The 18,964-nt window shown below is 40.2% G+C and overlaps 1 protein-coding gene across 1 annotated transcript in view; it reads left to right on the forward strand.

Annotated features, from left to right (window-relative positions):
- Positions 1-1,044: 1,044 nt before the first annotated feature.
- The window catches only part of PDIA6 (protein disulfide isomerase family A member 6), a 32,470-nt gene continuing 14,550 nt past the window's right edge, over positions 1,045-18,964 (forward strand). Inside the window, exons 1-11 of the mRNA XM_004459328.5 lie at positions 1,045-1,166; positions 5,751-5,892; positions 8,898-8,955; positions 9,316-9,442; positions 12,059-12,165; positions 13,764-13,894; positions 14,286-14,400; positions 15,343-15,483; positions 16,285-16,369; positions 16,500-16,572; positions 18,084-18,242. Coding sequence (XP_004459385.1) covers positions 1,148-1,166; positions 5,751-5,892; positions 8,898-8,955; positions 9,316-9,442; positions 12,059-12,165; positions 13,764-13,894; positions 14,286-14,400; positions 15,343-15,483; positions 16,285-16,369; positions 16,500-16,572; positions 18,084-18,242 — 1,157 coding nt within the window. The 5' untranslated portion in view covers positions 1,045-1,147. The remainder of the gene's footprint in view (positions 1,167-5,750; positions 5,893-8,897; positions 8,956-9,315; positions 9,443-12,058; positions 12,166-13,763; positions 13,895-14,285; positions 14,401-15,342; positions 15,484-16,284; positions 16,370-16,499; positions 16,573-18,083; positions 18,243-18,964) is intronic.

Raw genomic sequence — 18,964 nt, forward strand, 5'->3', positions numbered from 1 at the left:
CCCGGGGGTGGGAGACATGGAATGAACTTCTCCTCTTTATTTGCTTGAGAAATCTTTCAAACTGAGGTGTAGACCCAATTCCTTAGAAGATCTACAAGCCATCACCACTCCTGGACCTCAATGTGCCCCATAAATGCTTTAGCCAGAGCTGTTTGATGCATTAAACACAACAGAGAATTCACTAATACCAAAGCAAAATCCCAAGTCCTCTACAAACATAGGAGGAAAAATCAAAGTGGAAAGATACAGCGGTCTTAACCTGTGTGCTTAAAACATCTTACATTTGCCAATTTTACAAAATATCAGACTGTATGAAAACAATGCTAGGTTCCTTACCAGGGTGACAAAAGGTACCTTGTGAGGAGCCCAAAAGTTTTAAGCTTAAACCCCATGGGATTCTACAGAATACGAGGTCCTATCTGTAAAAGATTATGCAGACTGAAGATGCCCTGGACATAGAACTCCTAAAGTAATTCTACAAAATAGATACTCGTTGAATTATGTTGCATACCGTATGTGCTTAGCAAGTGGTTTTTTGAGTGAATACCTGTGTGGGCATGAGAGAAATGAATATGTCATTCAATAAGGTCCTGGAGACATTGAGGGCCCAAAGAAAGGTCTTCTTCTCCCCCAGGAGGATTTGGGAGGCAGGGGCCAGGGGGCGGGGCAGGAAAAGGCCAGGGATGAGCAGGGCTGGAAAGGGGCACGTGGGAGGCAAAAGGATAAAAGAGAGAAGGAAGAACTGAAAGGGAAACAAATTACGGGACTCCAACAGGAGTGTGTGTAGTAGGGGAGAGAGATCCAGTACCTAAAGCCCAGGACAAACTGAGAGGGTATGGAGAGGGTATGGGGGAAGTAGAGGGCGGCCGCCCCGCCCAGCCAGTCCTCCTTCCGCCAGCCCCCACCTTCTGCCTAAGTGAAAAAACCAAACCGGTAACCTCTACCCGGCCATCTCCCATTGGCTGCGCAGGCGAGCGAAGCCTACCTGGACCAATGAGCTGCAGCCACGGCTTGGCGAGCACCTTCCGGCCCGCCCCCAGCCCGTCCCCGGCTCCAGAGCGTGGGCCGAGGGCGGCGACTAGGGGCGGTGCGCAGTGGAACCGAGGCGGCGGCGGAGTGGGTTTGTGGCGCGACTTGGGCGCTCGGCATGGCTTGCTTGCTGCTCGGTAGGCGCGGGGCGGGCTCGGCCTGGACGGCCCCGACTCCCGCACGGCTGGGGGTGCCAGTGGGGTACGGCGAGAAGCCCGCGGGGCGGACGCGGGGCTTCGGTTCCCGGGCCAGTCCCGGGGCGGGCGCCGCCTGCGCGGGAGGGACCTGGCCTGGAGTGGGTGGGCTGGGTGGGGGCGCCCCGGACCCCGGGAGGGGTCCCCGGAGGCGGGAGCGGCGGGGCAGGCGCGTGGGGGCGGAGGCTCTGGTGCTCTTGGCCCCGGCCGGCGCGGGGGGCGCCCTGGCCCCTCTCACGAGCTGCTCGCGAGGGGGCCCCTGGCCGGAGGCCTTCGAGGAGGCTGAGCTCGTCCAGCCCGAGCAGGTCCCGTACCCTGTGGGTGCGGAGCGCAGCGAGGGCCGGGGGACGCTGGAGCGCGAGGCCGGCCTTGGCCTGCGCCTGGGGGGCCCACTCTGCTCTCCACGGGGTTTGGGCATGCTGAAGGCAGAGGGATCTTTTCGCCTTTGAGAAAAGCAGACATAATAGAATCTGGCCCTGAAGCAAGGACGTGTAGTTCTTTAGAAAGGGCCAGGCGCCTTCCAAAAGCTGGTCTTGCAGATGCAGGGGCCCATTACGTGTGATTGAACTAGGAAACGAAATTAAACCCAAACTTGCGTGAATTGTCGAATTAATTGCCTTAGCGACGACAGTGAGCGAAGATGGAAGGTCTGTCCTTCTCTGAACTTGCTGGTACCAACTGTAAGGCACAGTCTTTCTCCCCACTCCAGACTGCCTGGGTTTGCAGTCTAAGGCGCCCTCCACCCTCATTTACAAACCAGTTACTAAACCCCCGTGCCAGCGTCTTTTCATCAGTAAAATGAGTTGGTAATAGTCCTCTATGTGGTTGCAATGAGTTAACACCTGTACAGACGTGTGTGTCAGATAGTAAGCAAGATATAACTGTTTGCTGCTATTCCTGTGCAGAGAGTAGATGAAGGGGAAAGAATTTAGACTGTTTAGTTTCCCATGAGTGAATTCAGTCTAGGTTCTTTAAAGAGGTTGCTGATTCTGTTAATTAGCTCATTGTTTTAATAAATGTAGTCTTCCTACAAAGGAACTCTCTTGGTTTCTAGATGAATGCTTTGGGACCAGATACACAAGCTAGCAGGTGTGGGACGAAAATATTTTGGATGTGGATTTATAATATCTTTATGGAGAAGTACTACTGGGAAGTCACAGATGGCAAAACCATCTGCTCGCATAAATTCTAGACACTTAGATATTCCAGTTTCCCCTTGGTGCTCATTATCAGCAAGTTGTAATTGCAAGGTGAATTTTAGAAATAGAACATTATTGGTCAGCATTGAGCAACTTTTTACATCTTAAATGAACCCAAAGTTTTTTGGTTTTCTTGAAGCTTTGGGGGAGAGAGATTACTGACTACTTTTATGCTGTTAGACTTTATCCATCTCTTTGTTCTTTCTGAGTAGTATGCTTAAAATTCATTCTGACTGAACTAGATTATGTTACCTTTTAAGGAATTTAGGTCTCAAACCCTTATCATCAAGATAGTTTCCTGGAGGGGATACTCTTGAAGTACTAGTCAAAGTTAAAAGAAAAGTTAACAAAAGTCCGTCACGATTGCTAGAAAAAATAGTCCTAAATTCATGTTCAGTTGTCATAACCATCTTTCTGTGGAAAAGAAGCACATTCCTGAGGTGCTTTGAGGTGCTTTTTAAAAAAAATTTCACTTTTATGGCTCCATCCTCCTTGTAACTCTGTATTAGAGAGTGCTTTTTTTTTTTTTTTTTTCTGTCCCTGACTAACAAGAGAAGGGTCTCTCCCTAATTTTTCTGCGGTCATCTAATAACCTTCCATAAGATTATACTGCTGCAGTCTCCAGTCTGTTGGAAATTTAGATTGTATAATCCTGTTTTAGGTCTCTCAAATTGTAACTTTGGGCAGGTTATTCTTTCTGTGCTTCCATTTCCTTGTCTATAAAATGAGCATGATGGTACCTACAAGGTAGGGTTCTTAAATGAGCTAATATATGTAAAATATTTAGAACAATGCCTGGTACCTAGAAAGTATCATGTAAGTGTTAGCTACTGTTATTATTGTTTTGTCTTGCCAAAAAAAAAGTAAAGATGCCCCTTTCTGGAGGGTAGTTGGACAGATATATGTATAAACTGTTAAGCATAACTTCTTGAAGATTTCCCTTAAGGAAATAATCATATTCGTTTGAGGAGGGGGAAATGTAAGAACTTAAGCACCAGGCTATCAATGATAATGAAAAATTGTAAACAACCAAAATATCCATCAGTAATATATTGACAACATGATTCAGCCATTTAAAATGGTTTTGTACGGAGGACTACCCAGTCTAAATACTTAATAAGGGAATTATCTATAACCTATTATTGATTGAAAACTTACAGAAGGGTAAGTATAAAGCCCATTTCTGTAAATATAAAGTTCCAAATTTCAGTACATGAATAGAGATGTCAGAATATTGTTTCAACATTTATTAATATTTTAAAACTTAAGAGATTCTACTCTTTTTTTTCCTACCAAGTCTTGGAAATTTGGTGTGCCTTTTACACTTAAAGCACAATGCAGATTGGGGTATCCATGTGTACTCAGTGGCTGCCACCTTGGACAGAACAGTGTGGGGGCAAAGTTATCTGGTTGATCTTACCTCCTTCCACACTGTTCCTTTGCTTCCTGGCTCTTGAAATGGAAGAGAATGTTATCCTTTCAAAGACTGTTCCTTCACTGACACTGAGTTCTCTCCCTCTTGCAGTCACTTGTTCCTTGTACTTTATGTTTAGCCTCTCCACTCCATGTATTTCTTCCCTTCATGTCTTCCCTTCATGCTCGGGTCACTCCCATCTTTAAAAAGAAACCTTCCGTCTGCCCCCACATTTGCTCTCTTCTGTTCTAAGAAAGCTTGTTTAAGGGTTATCGTGTACTGTTCTCTCCACTCTCTTCAGTCCACTGCACACTGGCTGCTGCTTATTTTCACTGCTCCACCACAGCTGCCAAGGTGGTCAGTGGCCACTTTGTCATTAAATCCAGTAGAGTATTCAGTCTGTCCTACTTTACTCCCCACCCCATAGCATGTTACTGTTGCCCATTCCCTCTTTCCTTTAGTTTATGTGATACCACTCTCCTAAGTTTTCTATTTTAATTCCACCAAGCCACTGTCCATGTTGCAGCCAGAATAGTCTTTCTAGAGAGCGAAACTGATACCACCTACATGATAACCCTTTAGTAGCTTCACATCACTCTTTGTAAAGTCTATAGTTTTATTTCACTTGTTCCTAGAATATTAACCATATCTCTACTTCAAATGCAATATTCACTCAAATAGCCTAATTGTTTTTCATGCCTGTGCTGTACTGAACCATTTTATCTCAAATACTGAAAAAACAAGATGGTTTAACCAGAAAAACGTGGCTTCAGAAAGTTGGTCTGCCAGTTACTTGTGTGACCAAAGAGAGACCACTTGATCCCTTCCTGCCTTTGCTTTGATAGAGTACATCTGATTCCACCCAAAAGCTAATGGGAGGGTGGAGGGTGTATGGGGACCTCATATTTTTTTAATGTAATATTAAAAAAATAAAGACAAAAAAAAAAGAGCAATAATCAATAAGCTGTAAATCATTGCAGTACAGTTATACGAAAAAAAAAAAAGCTAATGGGAAAATACTCCTGGTAAGATCGAGAGCAAGCCAAGGATATTGCATTATGTAGCATTGTTTTGGAGGTATTAGACTATGCAGTTAGAAAAGAGAAAGAAGTTATGTAAAAATAAATTAAAAAGGAGGAGGTGGAATTTTCATATGACGAATTCAAAACCACTTAAATATTTTTAAAATATTAGTTCAGAATTTGTTTTCCTATTGTAAATTGCATTTAAGTTCCCAGAGTAACCAACAAAAATATACTTGATCCATGTGTGGGTAAACCATGCTCCTAATAATGAAACAAACTCTGCATTTTCCCCTTATGACATTGTTCACATGAAAATTCTAAGTCCGTTTAACAATGTTGTGAGTGCCTGATAATGCCCCATGAATAACGTTAATAGGAATAAAAATATTCATAAAATATAATTGCTGCCCTTGAAAGAGTCACAGTCTAGAGGGGCAAACATATAATTACTTTTCCCTTCAAAAAAGCGCTGATATTGCAACTGAATAACACCAGGAATAAATACAGTGGATTGCCCAAGATGGCAAAGCCAGATGTAATCTCTCCATTTTTAAGCATTCCCATCTGTCTAATAGCAATGATAATACCTACCTCATAGGGTGTGGTTGATGTAAGTACATGTAGAGTACTTAAGAATGGTGATTCAGTCTTTGTGCAGCTCTGGAAATGAGAGTGGGGGTTGCTCAGCACTGCACCAGTGGGAGTGAAAACTCCAGGGACTCCAAAAGCAGCAGGGAGAGCAGGGCCCTGGGGGGAGGAGGGAGTGGACTCAGGCCTTCCTCTGCTGTAAGGGCCTTCATTGGTTGAAGACGACTGTACACTTTTTGCCCAGGGTTTGCTGTCAGAACATTAACCCTGATGTTAATGGTGATATTTGTCCTTACTGCAGGTCTGGTGAGCTGTACCTTCTTTCTATCAGTAAATGGTCTGTATTCCTCTAGTGATGATGTCATTGAATTGACTCCATCAAATTTCAACCGAGAAGTTATTCAGAGTGATAGTTTGTGGCTTGTAGAATTCTATGCTCCGTGGTAAGTATTTTAAAATCGCTGTAGATTATTTATAGTACTTTATAAAATTAGGGAAAACACTATATAGGAAGCTGATTTTATTCAGTTTTCTAGTATATCTGACTGTGTAAAAGAAGTAGAGCAGAGGTAAGTGGGTGTCTACACAAAGCATTGCATCTATTAAAGGCCACAGAGATTGAATCAGTAAAAAATAATAATAAAAGTCTGCTAAGGGAAGCAGATGTGGCTCAAGTGATAGAAATTCCACTTACCATATAGGAGGACCCAGGGTTCAATCCCTGGGGCCTCCCGGTGAAAAAGAAGAAGAGAAAGCGTGCCTGTGCAGCAAACCAGTGCCTGCATGAGTGCCCAAGTGGTGAGCCACTGCCTCCCTGAGGGCCTACATGGTGAACCAGTGCCCGTGCATGTAAGTCATGCACCAAGATGTTGATGCTTCAAAAGACAGGGAAGGGGAGTGTCAAGGTGAAGCGCAGCAGAAACCAGGAACTGAGGTGACACAATTGACAGGGAACCTCTCTCCACATCAGGGGTCTCCAGGATTGAATTCCAGTGAATCCTAGGGGAGAGAAAATGAGAAGACAGAACACAGCAAAAATGGCAGGGCGGGAGGAGGGGAAGGGGGGAAAATAAATAAATCTGTTTTTTTTTTTTTAAGGCTAATAGTTGCAAAAAAGGAAAAAACCTTAATTTAAAGAAGATGTTGAGTAGGATGAGGATAGAAGGGAAACTAATTTTATGAAGAAAGAATCTTGGCCAAAGGAAATGAACCAGTGATTTCTTTTCTTTCTTGAAGAGGACTGTCTCCCAAATATGTAATTAGGATACTCCTGGTTTAATTTAAAAATTCTTCTTTTGCCTTAGAAGAATAATTCATCGATGGGGGGAAAAAACCTTTCTGGGAGTATTAGTCATACACTTCCCAGAGCTTGCCTTTCTTTTCTCTGCATGCTGACTTCCTTGGGGCTCCAGCTTAAGACTTCAGCATCAAACTCCAACATCAGAAACCCCCAGCATCAAAAGTTTCAACTCTGACTTTGCCATGCATTTTATCTCTGAGTGCCCACCCACCAAGTGGTGGGAACTCAACACCTTAAAGACATGACCCAATCAAAGCCCTAATCATAATTTAATCATGCACAGGTTACAGCCAGATTACAAACATAATCCAATATATAATTTTGGAATTCATACCTATATCAAACTGCTACACTGGGGTAAAAATAATAACCATTGAAATTAACATGCATAATTTAATATAGAGAGACAAAACAGTACTGCCATAACTATATGTTATTAAGCGTTTTATGCAAAAAAAAAAAAAAAATACAACCAATAACAAATAGAAGAGTAAATCAATGGAAGTGATGCAAAATGTACATGAGATCTCTGATACAAACTAGCAAGTTGCCACTTCCCTGAGAGCAGAGTTTAACACCAGCCTCTTACATATCCCTAAAGATGGAACTGCATGATGATCTGAAATCCAAAGTAGTCCTTTTAAAGGTGAACAATGTCTTGTAAGCTAAAGTAGACTAAACTAGGGTATTGAAATGTTCTTGTAATGAAATCCTTGTCACCTGTATGGGTGTATTTTAGAGTATGCCAGATGCAAGGTCTTTTATTGCTTTAATTTTTTTCTTTGGCAAACTGAACTTTTGGAAATCTCCTCATGGGATGTATTACTTAATGTTTAGTGTAGCAGAAGTTTCAGGAGCCAATTAATAGAGATTTACGACTCACAGGAAAAGAAAATTGTAATTTTAAAAGTTTGCTGTCATGCTGTGAAAATGGTTCATCTTAATGCCTTTATTTTTTTTTAAGGCTCCTGTTTGTCTTTAGTTTGTTAAATCCAAATGGTAATTCTCTACGGGTCAGTTCATTTGTGTTTGTAAATGTACAAGAGTAGTTGTACAAACTAAACTTCTTTGTGCCTTGGACTTCTTTGGCAGGCTGGTGAAGGCTTTGAATCCTTGGAATAAAGGATTTAATTTATTCCAGATTCTTGGAATAAAGGTTTTACATGCATAAGTAAAACATATAAAATCACAAAGGAGACTTAGAATATTGAAATATGATTATCAAAAATATTAAAGTAAATCTTACATGGTAGTATAATACCTCTTTACTTAGGACAGTAAATGCCAAGATCCAGCAGCGGGTCTAAGAAATACTCTAATTTTGAAATACTGATGAGCATAAACAGTGTTTCGAGGTGTCTAGAACTATTATAGTAGTGATATGAAATTAGCTATGATTTTCATTTGTGACAAAGTCAAAAGTACTAATCAACCTATGGTATGGTTATATTTATAATTGAAGGAAATCCTACATTTCAATTATGAGTTAATAAAAATAGGTAATTTTTCTGCACAAGTTGATGGACTTCCTACATTTTTATCCACCTATCCCTTGAAAGCGGGGGAGGGGGGGTATGAGGTTATGTAACATGCTTTTCCACTTGTTAGGGTTACTAACTTAGGTGTATTTGTGCATTTTTAACTCCAAAAGCAGTTTGTGATAGCCAAAGACTGTTGAAAACAGCACAGGAGAAGGTGATTTAGGCTCTAAATACAGATATCTGTCTTATCTGTGAAATGAAAGGGTTGGTTTCACTCAGGGAATATCAAACCTCAGTGGGCTTAAGAACCACTTGCAGAAGTAATTAAAAGGCAGGTTCCTTGGACCCCTTCTCTAGGAACTCTGATTTTCTGAACTCCAAGAATCTGCATTTTGGCCAGCCTTACCACTTAGACTACACATTGAGGCACACTGGACCAGATAAACTTTGCGGAGCCTATACGTAAAGTTATAAATTATAGAATTCATTTAAATTCTATAAATATGATATAACAGCAATAATTTGGGAGCTGGAAACTCATGAGTTTCTTCTGCTCCATGCAAGTCTCCAACTTACTGCATCTCACATAATAGACGGATGATGGATGCTTTTTGAATTGGGGAAAGGCTTTCACTGTTGCCTTATTTGTGTTTTTATCTCCCAAAAGGTGTGGCCACTGCCAAAGATTAACACCAGAATGGAAGAAAGTAGCCACTGCATTAAAAGTAAGTTGCTAAGATGTCAAATTCACCTGTATGTGTTTAAATAAATATATTACTGGGTTTGATAAACAATAGGAAGCTAATTTGCTTCCTTTGGTCAGTTCCAAAATCATATTTTGATTTTTATATTCTGTGTTACTGTGAATTATGTTTCTCAGTTGTGTGACATAATTATTCTTTGCTTTACTAATTCATACATCATTCCATTTTAAGGTTTTCTTACAAAGCTAAACCCCTTATAAGCCCTGTAACTTAACCCTTTCCTTTATATCTTGTTTCTAAGTCTGCATGAATCACATAATGGGTTTTATGGGATCTGCTGTGGTTGAATGAGAAGCAGATAATTTTTTCTTATTTCTACAGGATGTTGTAAAAGTTGGTGCAGTTGATGCAGATAAACATCAGTCCCTAGGAGGTCAGTATGGTGTGCAGGGATTTCCTACCATCAAGATTTTTGGGTCTAACAAAAATAGACCAGAAGATTATCAAGGTAAGGACTATTCTCAACTACTTTATTCCCCTGGTTGGAATTTCAATTTGAGCAGCTACGTGAAAAATAGGAGGAAACCAAAGAGTATAACTGGTTAGCTCTACTACCTGAGAGCTTCTCAACCCCTTTGTGCCTCAGGTTCCTCATTTAAATTGCCTATTGGTATTACTATAGAATATTCTGCCCTTGAATCTTTATGCCATGTAAAGCTGCTAGTCTCCTAAACTACTGATAATAAATTGATACCATAAATTCTTCCTATTGTGTAGATAAAGAAATTATGAATATCTTCTATGAGTCACTTGAGATAACTTAAAATAGAATTCCAACTCCAGATTCTCAAAACTGAATGTTATTTCAGTCACACTGTTCTTTTATAGAATAGTCCTATGATTTAATTTAAGGGATCTCAAACAACATTTTATTAATATTTAAGATAAAAGATTTTCTTGCATGGAACCTCTAAGTGGCTGAAAAGTGTCAAACATCTTAATTTTGCAGTGAGAAGTTCAAGTTTGGGGGTTTGAAAATCTGCATCACAGCTGAACAAAGAGTTATTGTATTATCTGTATGTGGTGTCTTAACATTGTGTTTAGCCAATAGAAGGAAAAAACATTCTCAGAACAGAAAAGAGAAACCCAAAGGAGTGTAAAATCTATGAACTTTGAAGACAACCCTGCCTATGTTTAACTACTAAGTTTCATCACACTCTGGCTTTGTAATGAAAAAGAATCTAATCTCTTTGAACCTGTTTTTTCACATCCCCATTTTACAGATAAGAAATAGGTTCAGAGAGAAATATTATGTTAGGCTTGTGTATTAGTCTGCCAAAGGGGTGCCAATGCAAAGTAGCAGAAATCCCTTGGCTTTCATGTAGGGTATTTCTTTGGGGTAAGAGCTTACAGTCCCAAGGCTGTGGAAACTCCACTTTAATACCATAAGAGTTGCTGCCTCACCAAAGTAAGCTGCCACAGTGTTGAAGCAAAATGGCAAGTGATCTCTGGGAGGGTTCAGCCTTCCCCTCTGGGCTTCCTATAGCAGGCTCTCTTCCCAAGGCCAGCTGTAAGCCATCAGGCAAATGGTCTACTCCCAGTTTCAGCTGTTTGAGCCTTTTCCTTTCCACCACATGGCAGGATCAAAATGACGAAGTTCTCTGTGTCCTCCAAGCGTGTTTTCTCTTATATCATACCCACCTAGGGGGTGAGGACTCAACCCAATTCACACCCTACTGACAGTGGTCCAATCAAAGAAAGCTCTGAAAGCAATCTTAACAAGTAATCTAATCAAAGGTATCACACCCAAGGAACAGATTAGTTTACAAACATAAGCTTTCTCTTATTGGGATTCATAAATAATCTCAAACTGTCACAGTATGTAATATACTTGATAATTGTCCATGTATTTTGTACATCACTAAATGGGATCAAAATACTGGGAGATAAGACCTTAGGCTCATCGTTTTTTCTAGACTCCCCAGCTTTAAATTTCTGTGAAATGATCAATTTCATTTTTCTAAGTAAGCATCTTTTCTGCTTTGGAATAATAGTTTGTTATAGTTTTGCTAACTTATAAAAATCGAATGGGCAGCATTTGGCCCACTGCCCTTTTTTTGTAAATGAGATTTTTGGAATATGGCCATGCCTGCTTGTTGTCTAGTTACTTTCATGCTGAAACAGAAAATTGAATAGTTGCAACAGACAGTTTGGCCTGTGGGACTGAAAATACTAATATGATCCTTTACAGAAAGAGTTTCCTGACCCCTTGTTTAGAGTGAGAAGAACCCCTTTATCTTTTTTTCTTAGTATAATTTCATGATTTGGTATGTATTCACATCAAAGTTGGGGGAAGGGACACCAGTTCAGAAGATACTAGAGAAGGTGCTAATGTAGATAAGGAGCAGAAGGCTGCTCTTATTTTGAGGCCTTAGCCTACTGTATTGTAGAAGTGATATACTTGATCATCTTTCACTGCCTCCCTGGTTGAGACTCTCTGAGCATAGTCTGAGTGTTGCTGTACCATGTTTTTTTTATAATGTCAGGTTGGAAGAATCTGAAAAGTTTTTTATCTTTTTCTGGGCTGTTTAGCTAGAAAACTTTAAACAAGGAAGATGTAGTTTTCTAAAGAGCTCTTATTAGAGTTCTTCCTTTGAACTCTGAAGATTGCTTCATGATATAAAGTATGGGTTGAATTATGACCCTAACAAGACAGGTTCGAGTCCAACCCCTGGTCTCTGAATATGGGACCTATTTGGAAATAGGGTCTTTTAAGATGTGATTGGTTAAAATGAGGCGAAACTGAATTAGGGTAATCCCTAATTTGGTACAGATGAGTGGCTTAATTTTATCATGGTAACATAGATGTACCAAAATTTGCCGTTTTAAATTATACAGTTCAGTGGCATTAGTTATGTGTACAATGTTCTACCATCACCACCAGCCATTACCAAATCTTTTTCATTACCCAAAAGAAAAACTACCCATTAAGCATTAACCCCCATTCTTCCTACCTGTAGACCCTGGTAACCTCTAATCTACTTTCTGCCTCTGAATTTTCTTATTCTAGATGTTTCCACTTCAGTAGAATCATTTTTCCTTTTGTCCCTTTGTTTCCCTGTAGGTGGAAGAACCGGTGAAGCCATTGTAGATGCTGCTCTCAGTGCTGTGCGGCAGCTCGTAAAGGAGCGCCTGGGAGGAAGGAGTGGGGGCTCTAGTTCTGGAAAACAAGTAAGGCTTTACAATTTTAATTATTAATGTGTGTGGGCTTCTGGTAGGAGATGGGTATTTTTTAAATTAAAAAAAAAAAAGTCTGGTCAACTGACCCCAGAGGGAGTCAGAGCTGCTCAGCCTCTCATTTGGTCTCAGAAACAGTGTGGCCATGAACAGTCAGTCCCAGGATGTCTTGCCACAACTGCAGGCCAAGAGCGCTGGCCCTAGAGTGTAGGGGAAGACTCCAGTCCAAGAGCCAGCGTCACTGGAGCAAGTCAGCTCTGCTCTAATAGACTTTGGGCAGGAGAGGGATGAGATCTAGACCTGTATCTGTGCAGTCAGCCCACAGTCCTAAGATTTTACCTAAAAGGATAGTAAAGAAGAGGAAATGAAAGATACTCCTGTTTTATGGATTGGTAACTTAGATGCCCTTGTATGAAATGTGAAGCTAAACTACAGTGTACTTACATTCTTGTGATGTGTATTTACATTCTTGTGAACAGCATTACCTTCTTTCCATAATTAATTGTGTTTATCTGACTTTTATGGCCCTTCACTCTTGTGGGAAACTGGTCAGAGTAGCTTCATTATACAAACTTACCCAAAGATTTCATGCCCATCCCCTTTTTTTTTTTTAAACAGTAAATATCTTTTTTTTGAAAGATTTATTTATTTATTTATTTCTCTCCCCTTTCCCCCCACCCCGGTTGTCTGTTCTCTGTGTCTGTTTGCTGCATCTTCTTTGTCTGCTCCTGTTGTCAGCGGCACGGGAATCTGTGTTTCTTTTGGTTATGTCATCTTGTTGTGTCTGCTCTCTGGGTATCCAGCACCATTCCTGGGCAGGATGCACTTTCCTTCGCATTGGGCAGCTCTCCTTACCGGGCACACTCCTTGCGCATGGGGCTCCCCTACGCGGGGGACACCCCTTCGTGGCACTCCTTGCGTGCGCATCAGCACTGAGCATGGGCCAGCTCCACACAGGTCAAGGAGGCTCCGGGGATGAACCGCAGGCCTCCCATGTGGTAGACATATGCCCTAACCACTGGGCCAAGTCCGCTTCCCGTCATGCCCATCCCTTTTATTTCAAACTTAGGCATATAATGAGTTGTCTTTTCTTTATGACACCTCTGGCCTTCAGGCCAGGCAAAAGAAAACCACATAGCAATACTGACTGCTTCTTTATTTAGCACTGAAGAAATTTGAAAAAAGAAAAGGAATGAATGTTAATGAGTTTATGAAATTATTGTAACTGTAGTTATGTTATCACATCCTGGGTAGAAACAGCAGTAGCTGTGCTTGGGACTGAATTAGAGTGATGTTATTAAAGTGGCTCTTTGAGCCACATTAACCTTTCTCTTACTTAATTAAAAAAAAGCAGATGATAGAATTCAGTTGCATGTTATATGTTATACTTAATGTTTTAATATTTGTAAGTAAAAATTGTTTACCATTCAAAAGTAATAATGCCTCCAATTTGGAAAATGTAGTTTTCACTTGAAGGAAAACTAAAACTTGTTTAGGTGTTAGAGCAATTATTATTTTATATCCATTTAAAATTAGAAGTGTTCTTTTTGGTTAGGCTGTAAATTAGTATTTTGTATATACTTAAATGACAGGGCAGAAGTGAAAGTTCAAGTAAGAAAGATGTGGTTGAACTGACAGATGACAGCTTTGATCAAAATGTCCTTGATAGTGAAGATGTTTGGATGGTTGAGTTTTATGCTCCTTGGTGTGGACACTGCAAAAAGTAAGTGCTTTTTACCAAGAAGTCTTTTAAGTCATAATACTTTTAGAGTATTCATCAAATGGAATTCAAAAGGGCTGACCTAGATAATAGATAACCTACAAGATCTCCTGCAGAAAAGCTGATTGTAAATGAATGTTTGGAATTAGTGCCAAGAGTTCCTTCTGTCAGGCTTTCAAAAATTTAACCAGCAGGTAACATCTGGATTGGGGGGGTGTAGTGCAGGATTGGAAAGCAGATGTGAAGGATAGCATCATGTCTTTCATAAAGCTACACACAACATGTTTTCCAGGTGTGACTTACCTGGATTGAGCTGAAAGGCCCCTCAGATCATTTAAAGTATTTGTACTGAGAGTTAAAATGCACTTTTATAAACTGCAACTTTTTTCTTTAGCCTAGAGCCAGAATGGGCTGCTGCAGCTACAGAGGTAAAGGAGCAAACTAAAGGAAAAGTGAAACTAGCTGCTGTAGATGCTACAGTTAATCAGGTGCTAGCCAGCCGATATGGGGTGAGTATTCATTTCTCTGTGAAATGCACAGTATTTTCAACTGTTACCTCATTTGGTACTCCAGGTCCTCCCTATGAGGTAGGAGGGGAAATATTTAATCATTTTATAAATAAGGAGATAAGAGTTTAGCTTAAGTCATTTTATTGTCAAAACTAATATGTCTAGTACTCAGAACTACTGATATTATCATTATTAGTAATAGTATTGTTAATATTTTTGTATCATATTACTTCCACTGTATATTTAAGTTGAGGTTTCAGTTTTGAAAGTTGATGCATTTCTTCTAGAACAGACATATTGTATTAATTTTTTTTTTAAGATTTAAAAAAAAAATTCTCTCCCCTCCTCCCAGTTGTTTGCTCTCTGTGTGCATTCGCTGTGTGTTCTGTGTCCACTTGTATTCTTGTCAGGGGCACCAGGAATCTGTGTCTCTCTTTGTTATGTCATCTTGCTGCATCAGCTCTCTGTGTGTGTGGCGACATTCCTGGGCAGGCTGCACTTTTTCCGCGCTGGGCAGCTCTCCTTACCGGGTACACTCCTTGCACGTGGGCCTCCCCTACGCGGGGGACACCCCAGCGTGGCATAGCAGTCCTTGTGCGCATCAGCACTGCACGAGGGCCAGCTTATCACATGGGTCAGGAGGCCCTGGGTTTGAACCTTGGACCTCCCATGTGGTAGGCGGACGCTCTATCCGTTGGGCAAAATCTGCTTCCCATGTATTAATTTTAGATCCAGGGTTTGAGTATGGTTTGGCTAAAGTTAAGACACTCCACCCCGATTTACGTAACCTCTGTGTGTCCATCCTTTGACATTAATGTAGACTGGGGAATATTTTTGCTACATTAAGTTACCTAAGGTGATTTAGAAGCCATAAAGATTGTGTTATTTTTATTAAATGGTAATTTCATTTTGTACTCTGATTTTTTTTCTTCTTTTTAATAGATTAGGGGATTTCCTACAATCAAGATTTTTCAGAAAGGCGAGTCTCCTGTGGATTATGATGGTGGGCGGACAAGATCCGACATAGTTTCCCGAGCCTTAGATTTATTTTCTGATAATGCCCCACCTCCTGAGCTGCTTGAGGTAAACCCCTTAAATCATGTGTAACAAGGAAAGCTTTCCTGTCTGACAGTGAAGAATATTCAAGGGATTATGATACTCCCTTTTTGTCTTTTTAAATAAACCTCTTCCCTTTTTTAAAACACTTTAAAGTGTTTCGTATGTTCAAATTGGCATACAAAATTGGTTTTCATAGCTTCTAGTACTAAAATTTTGCTCACACTAATTGCCTTGTGAGCAAAAATGTACCTAAATTTCTTGGAGTGAATCCAGTCAGTCTTCCAGTTATCATTCTCAAAATAATAGCTGAAATTTATTAAGCTCTTAGCCAGTAACAGGTGCTGCTCTGGTGCTTTTACATAGCTTTTTCTTATTTAATTCTCACATGAACACTTAGAGGTAGATTCTGTTTTTATCCCCATTTTGCATATGAGGAAACTGAAGCACAGAGCTTGCTAAAAGTGACTTCCTCCATCTCTTATGAAGAACATGTTAGTGACAGAGCCAGGGTATGTACCCAGGTGCTCTGCTTTCAGAGACTGTATGTACAAAGGCCTCTCTACCACCACAGGTGGACTTCTTAGGAACTTAGCAGAAATCTTCACGTAAACACTGAAGCATTGAGTGAAACTATATCACAGTGATCTAAACATCTTTCACCGCATTATTGTTGGTGTTTCTGTAACGTGTACAAGTGAGTATAGTTTGGTAGATGTTTGTCTCTTGAATTGTTGGATCTCTTATGAAAATGGGAGCAATAAGTCTGTTTTTAAGCTTACTTAAGGGTATTGTGTCATGCAGCCTTTGTGTTCTGGGTGTCCACAGATAATCAACGAGGACATTGCCAAAAAGACTTGTGAGGATCATCAGCTCTGCGTTGTGGCTGTGTTGCCCCATATTCTTGATACTGGTAAGATGAACAGAAATGTATTTTCCATTAGTTATCCGCAGCCATGTGCTCTGAGAACATTCTCTACATGGGTTAATTGTATGTGCTCCTTTATTTTTTACCTTTAAGAAATTTTGTCTGTTTAAATCAGGAGCTGCAGGCAGAAATTCTTATTTGGAAGTTCTTCTGAAGTTGGCTGACAAATACAAAAAGAAAATGTGGGGGTAAGTTATTCTAATTTTTTAATATCTCACCATTATTTGCATAGTAGAAAACCAGTGTCTGGTTTCCTATATGTTGTGTTCCTGTGTTCATTTTGGCATGTATTTTTATTTAAGATATAAAAATAATTATCACCTGAGGGGTGGAAAGGTAATGCAGTCTCTTGAACATACCCAGACCCTTTGAATAACTGCTGAACAATTTTTTATCAAAGTTAAGTCCTCATACCCGGCAGATAATATGGAGGATTGTAGAACTATTCTGTGGCCACAAATAACAGAAAAGCCCTGGATTTGTATCAGATTTGATATTTAGTAGTCTCTATAATGTTGGAAGACAACTTTCTTTCTTTTAAACAATCAGTAAAGTTGTATTTAAATCCGAGGTAATGTATCTAATAAAATTAGATCACATTGTTGCATGCAGCTTTATTTCTATAACTTTTAAAGACTTATTTATTTATTTCTCCCCCCTCCCTCCATTTTCTGCTCTTTGTGTCCATTTGTTGTGTATTCTTCTGTGTCTGCTTGTAGTCTCATTAGGCAGCTCCAGGAGACAATCCTGGGAACTTCCAGAGTGGGAGAGAGGCAATCATTCTCTTGTGCAACCTCAGCTCCCTATTCTATTGTGTCTCTTATTGTCTCTCCTCTGTGTCTCTTTTTGTTGCATCATCTTGCTGCGTCAGCAGTCCATGTGGGCCAGCACTCCTGCGAGGGGCAGCACACCTTGTGCGGGGCAGGCAGCATTCCATGTGGGCCAGCTCGTCACCCAGGCCAGCTTGCCTTTATCAGGAGGCCCTGGGTATTGAACCCTGGATTTCCTATATGGTGGACAGGAGCCCAGTTGCCCAATTGCTTGAGCCACATCTGTTTCCCTCTATAACTTTTAATGATTAGAGTCTAAAAGTTATTTATAATTCATTTACTTGTCCCACAGCTTATGTTTATCTCATAGAAATCCTATTTTAAATGGTTAGGATCCCAGACTAGAAAATAAAAGCTTACTTTTTGCACCTCGGCGGCCAGGAGTTGCATTCACCCGAAATCTGGTGCCCACTGCTATCCTCCCAGTGACCTTGCTCCTCCTCCATTAGTTCAACAGATATTTGCTATACGCCTACAAAATGCTGCATTCTAAAAATATTTTTAAGAAGTTATTGTAACATTTTTAAATACTACTAACCCAAATGATATTTCTGGGATTTCAGCTAACAAAGAAAGGGAAAAATTCACATAACTTAGTGAATAGTATTTTGGGGACTGGGGAAAACTGTCTTATAGATAGATCAATCCATTCTGGAGACTTTAGGAGTTAGGGTTTAGGGAACATAAGTGAGGAAATGTTACTTAAGAGCACATCTCGAGCACATGAGTTTAAAAACTGTTCTTGATATTTCTATATCCATTTGTGCCACAAAATATTTAAAGTGTAATTTTTTGCCCTTTAATATCTACTAATTAGAGTCTAGCAAATTTGAAAGAGATCTTTGCTCTGAACCAATCTGCTTTTCTAGATGGCTGTGGACAGAAGCTGGAGCCCAGTATGAACTAGAGAATGCCTTGGGGATTGGAGGGTTTGGATACCCTGCCATGGCAGCCATCAACGCCCGTAAGATGAAGTTTGCTCTTCTCAAAGGGTCTTTCAGCGAGCAAGGCATCAACGAATTTCTCAGGTAATATCTTATTTTCTTGAGTTGTGTTTTATCTTGTTTTCTTGGACAGGCAGCGGATTTTTTGTTTGTTAGATTATTCTGTGGCCTTTGATTTGTAATTAGGTTTAGACCAGGTAGTAAATGTAATCACCTTGCGTTTGAAATTCCAGAGGATTAGATATTTATAACTTAGAGCTTTTAAATCCTCTTCCTGTGCTTTTTTCTCTTGTCTGCCAAAGTATTCCTTATAGTGGACTCTGCTAAGACTTTGCTCTCCTCAGGCTACTGTGCTTGCCCTGCTGCACCCTGGCATTAGGCTCTATCTGTCAGAGGAGGGTGCATCTTTTTCTAATTCTTTTAAAAGTTTCATGTGGGCAAGAGGCAGCCCTGCCTAACTCATTCCAACCCTAACATCCTTTGCTGGCTTCAGGTAATATGGTTTCCATTTCTGGGCACTTGGCTGTGGAATGTAGTTATTTGAAAATGGGTATGCTTACATAACTGACCCCAGCAATATGCAAACAACGTGATAGTTTTTGTTGTTTTTTTTTTTTTTTTTTTTTTACAAATTTTACTTAGTTTATTCCAAAATGCCTAGCGGTTCCCTTATGGGAGATAGAGTTCATAAAATAATCAAGAGTCCTTTTACTCCTGATCACTGTTTTTTTGTTTGTTTGTTTGTTTTTAAAGAAACTTAGATTATATGAATGTTAAAAATATAGGGGATTCCCAAGTACCCCATT

Source organism: Dasypus novemcinctus, chromosome 25 (assembly GCF_030445035.2).
Source record: "Dasypus novemcinctus isolate mDasNov1 chromosome 25, mDasNov1.1.hap2, whole genome shotgun sequence".
Lineage (NCBI taxonomy): Eukaryota > Metazoa > Chordata > Mammalia > Cingulata > Dasypodidae > Dasypus > Dasypus novemcinctus.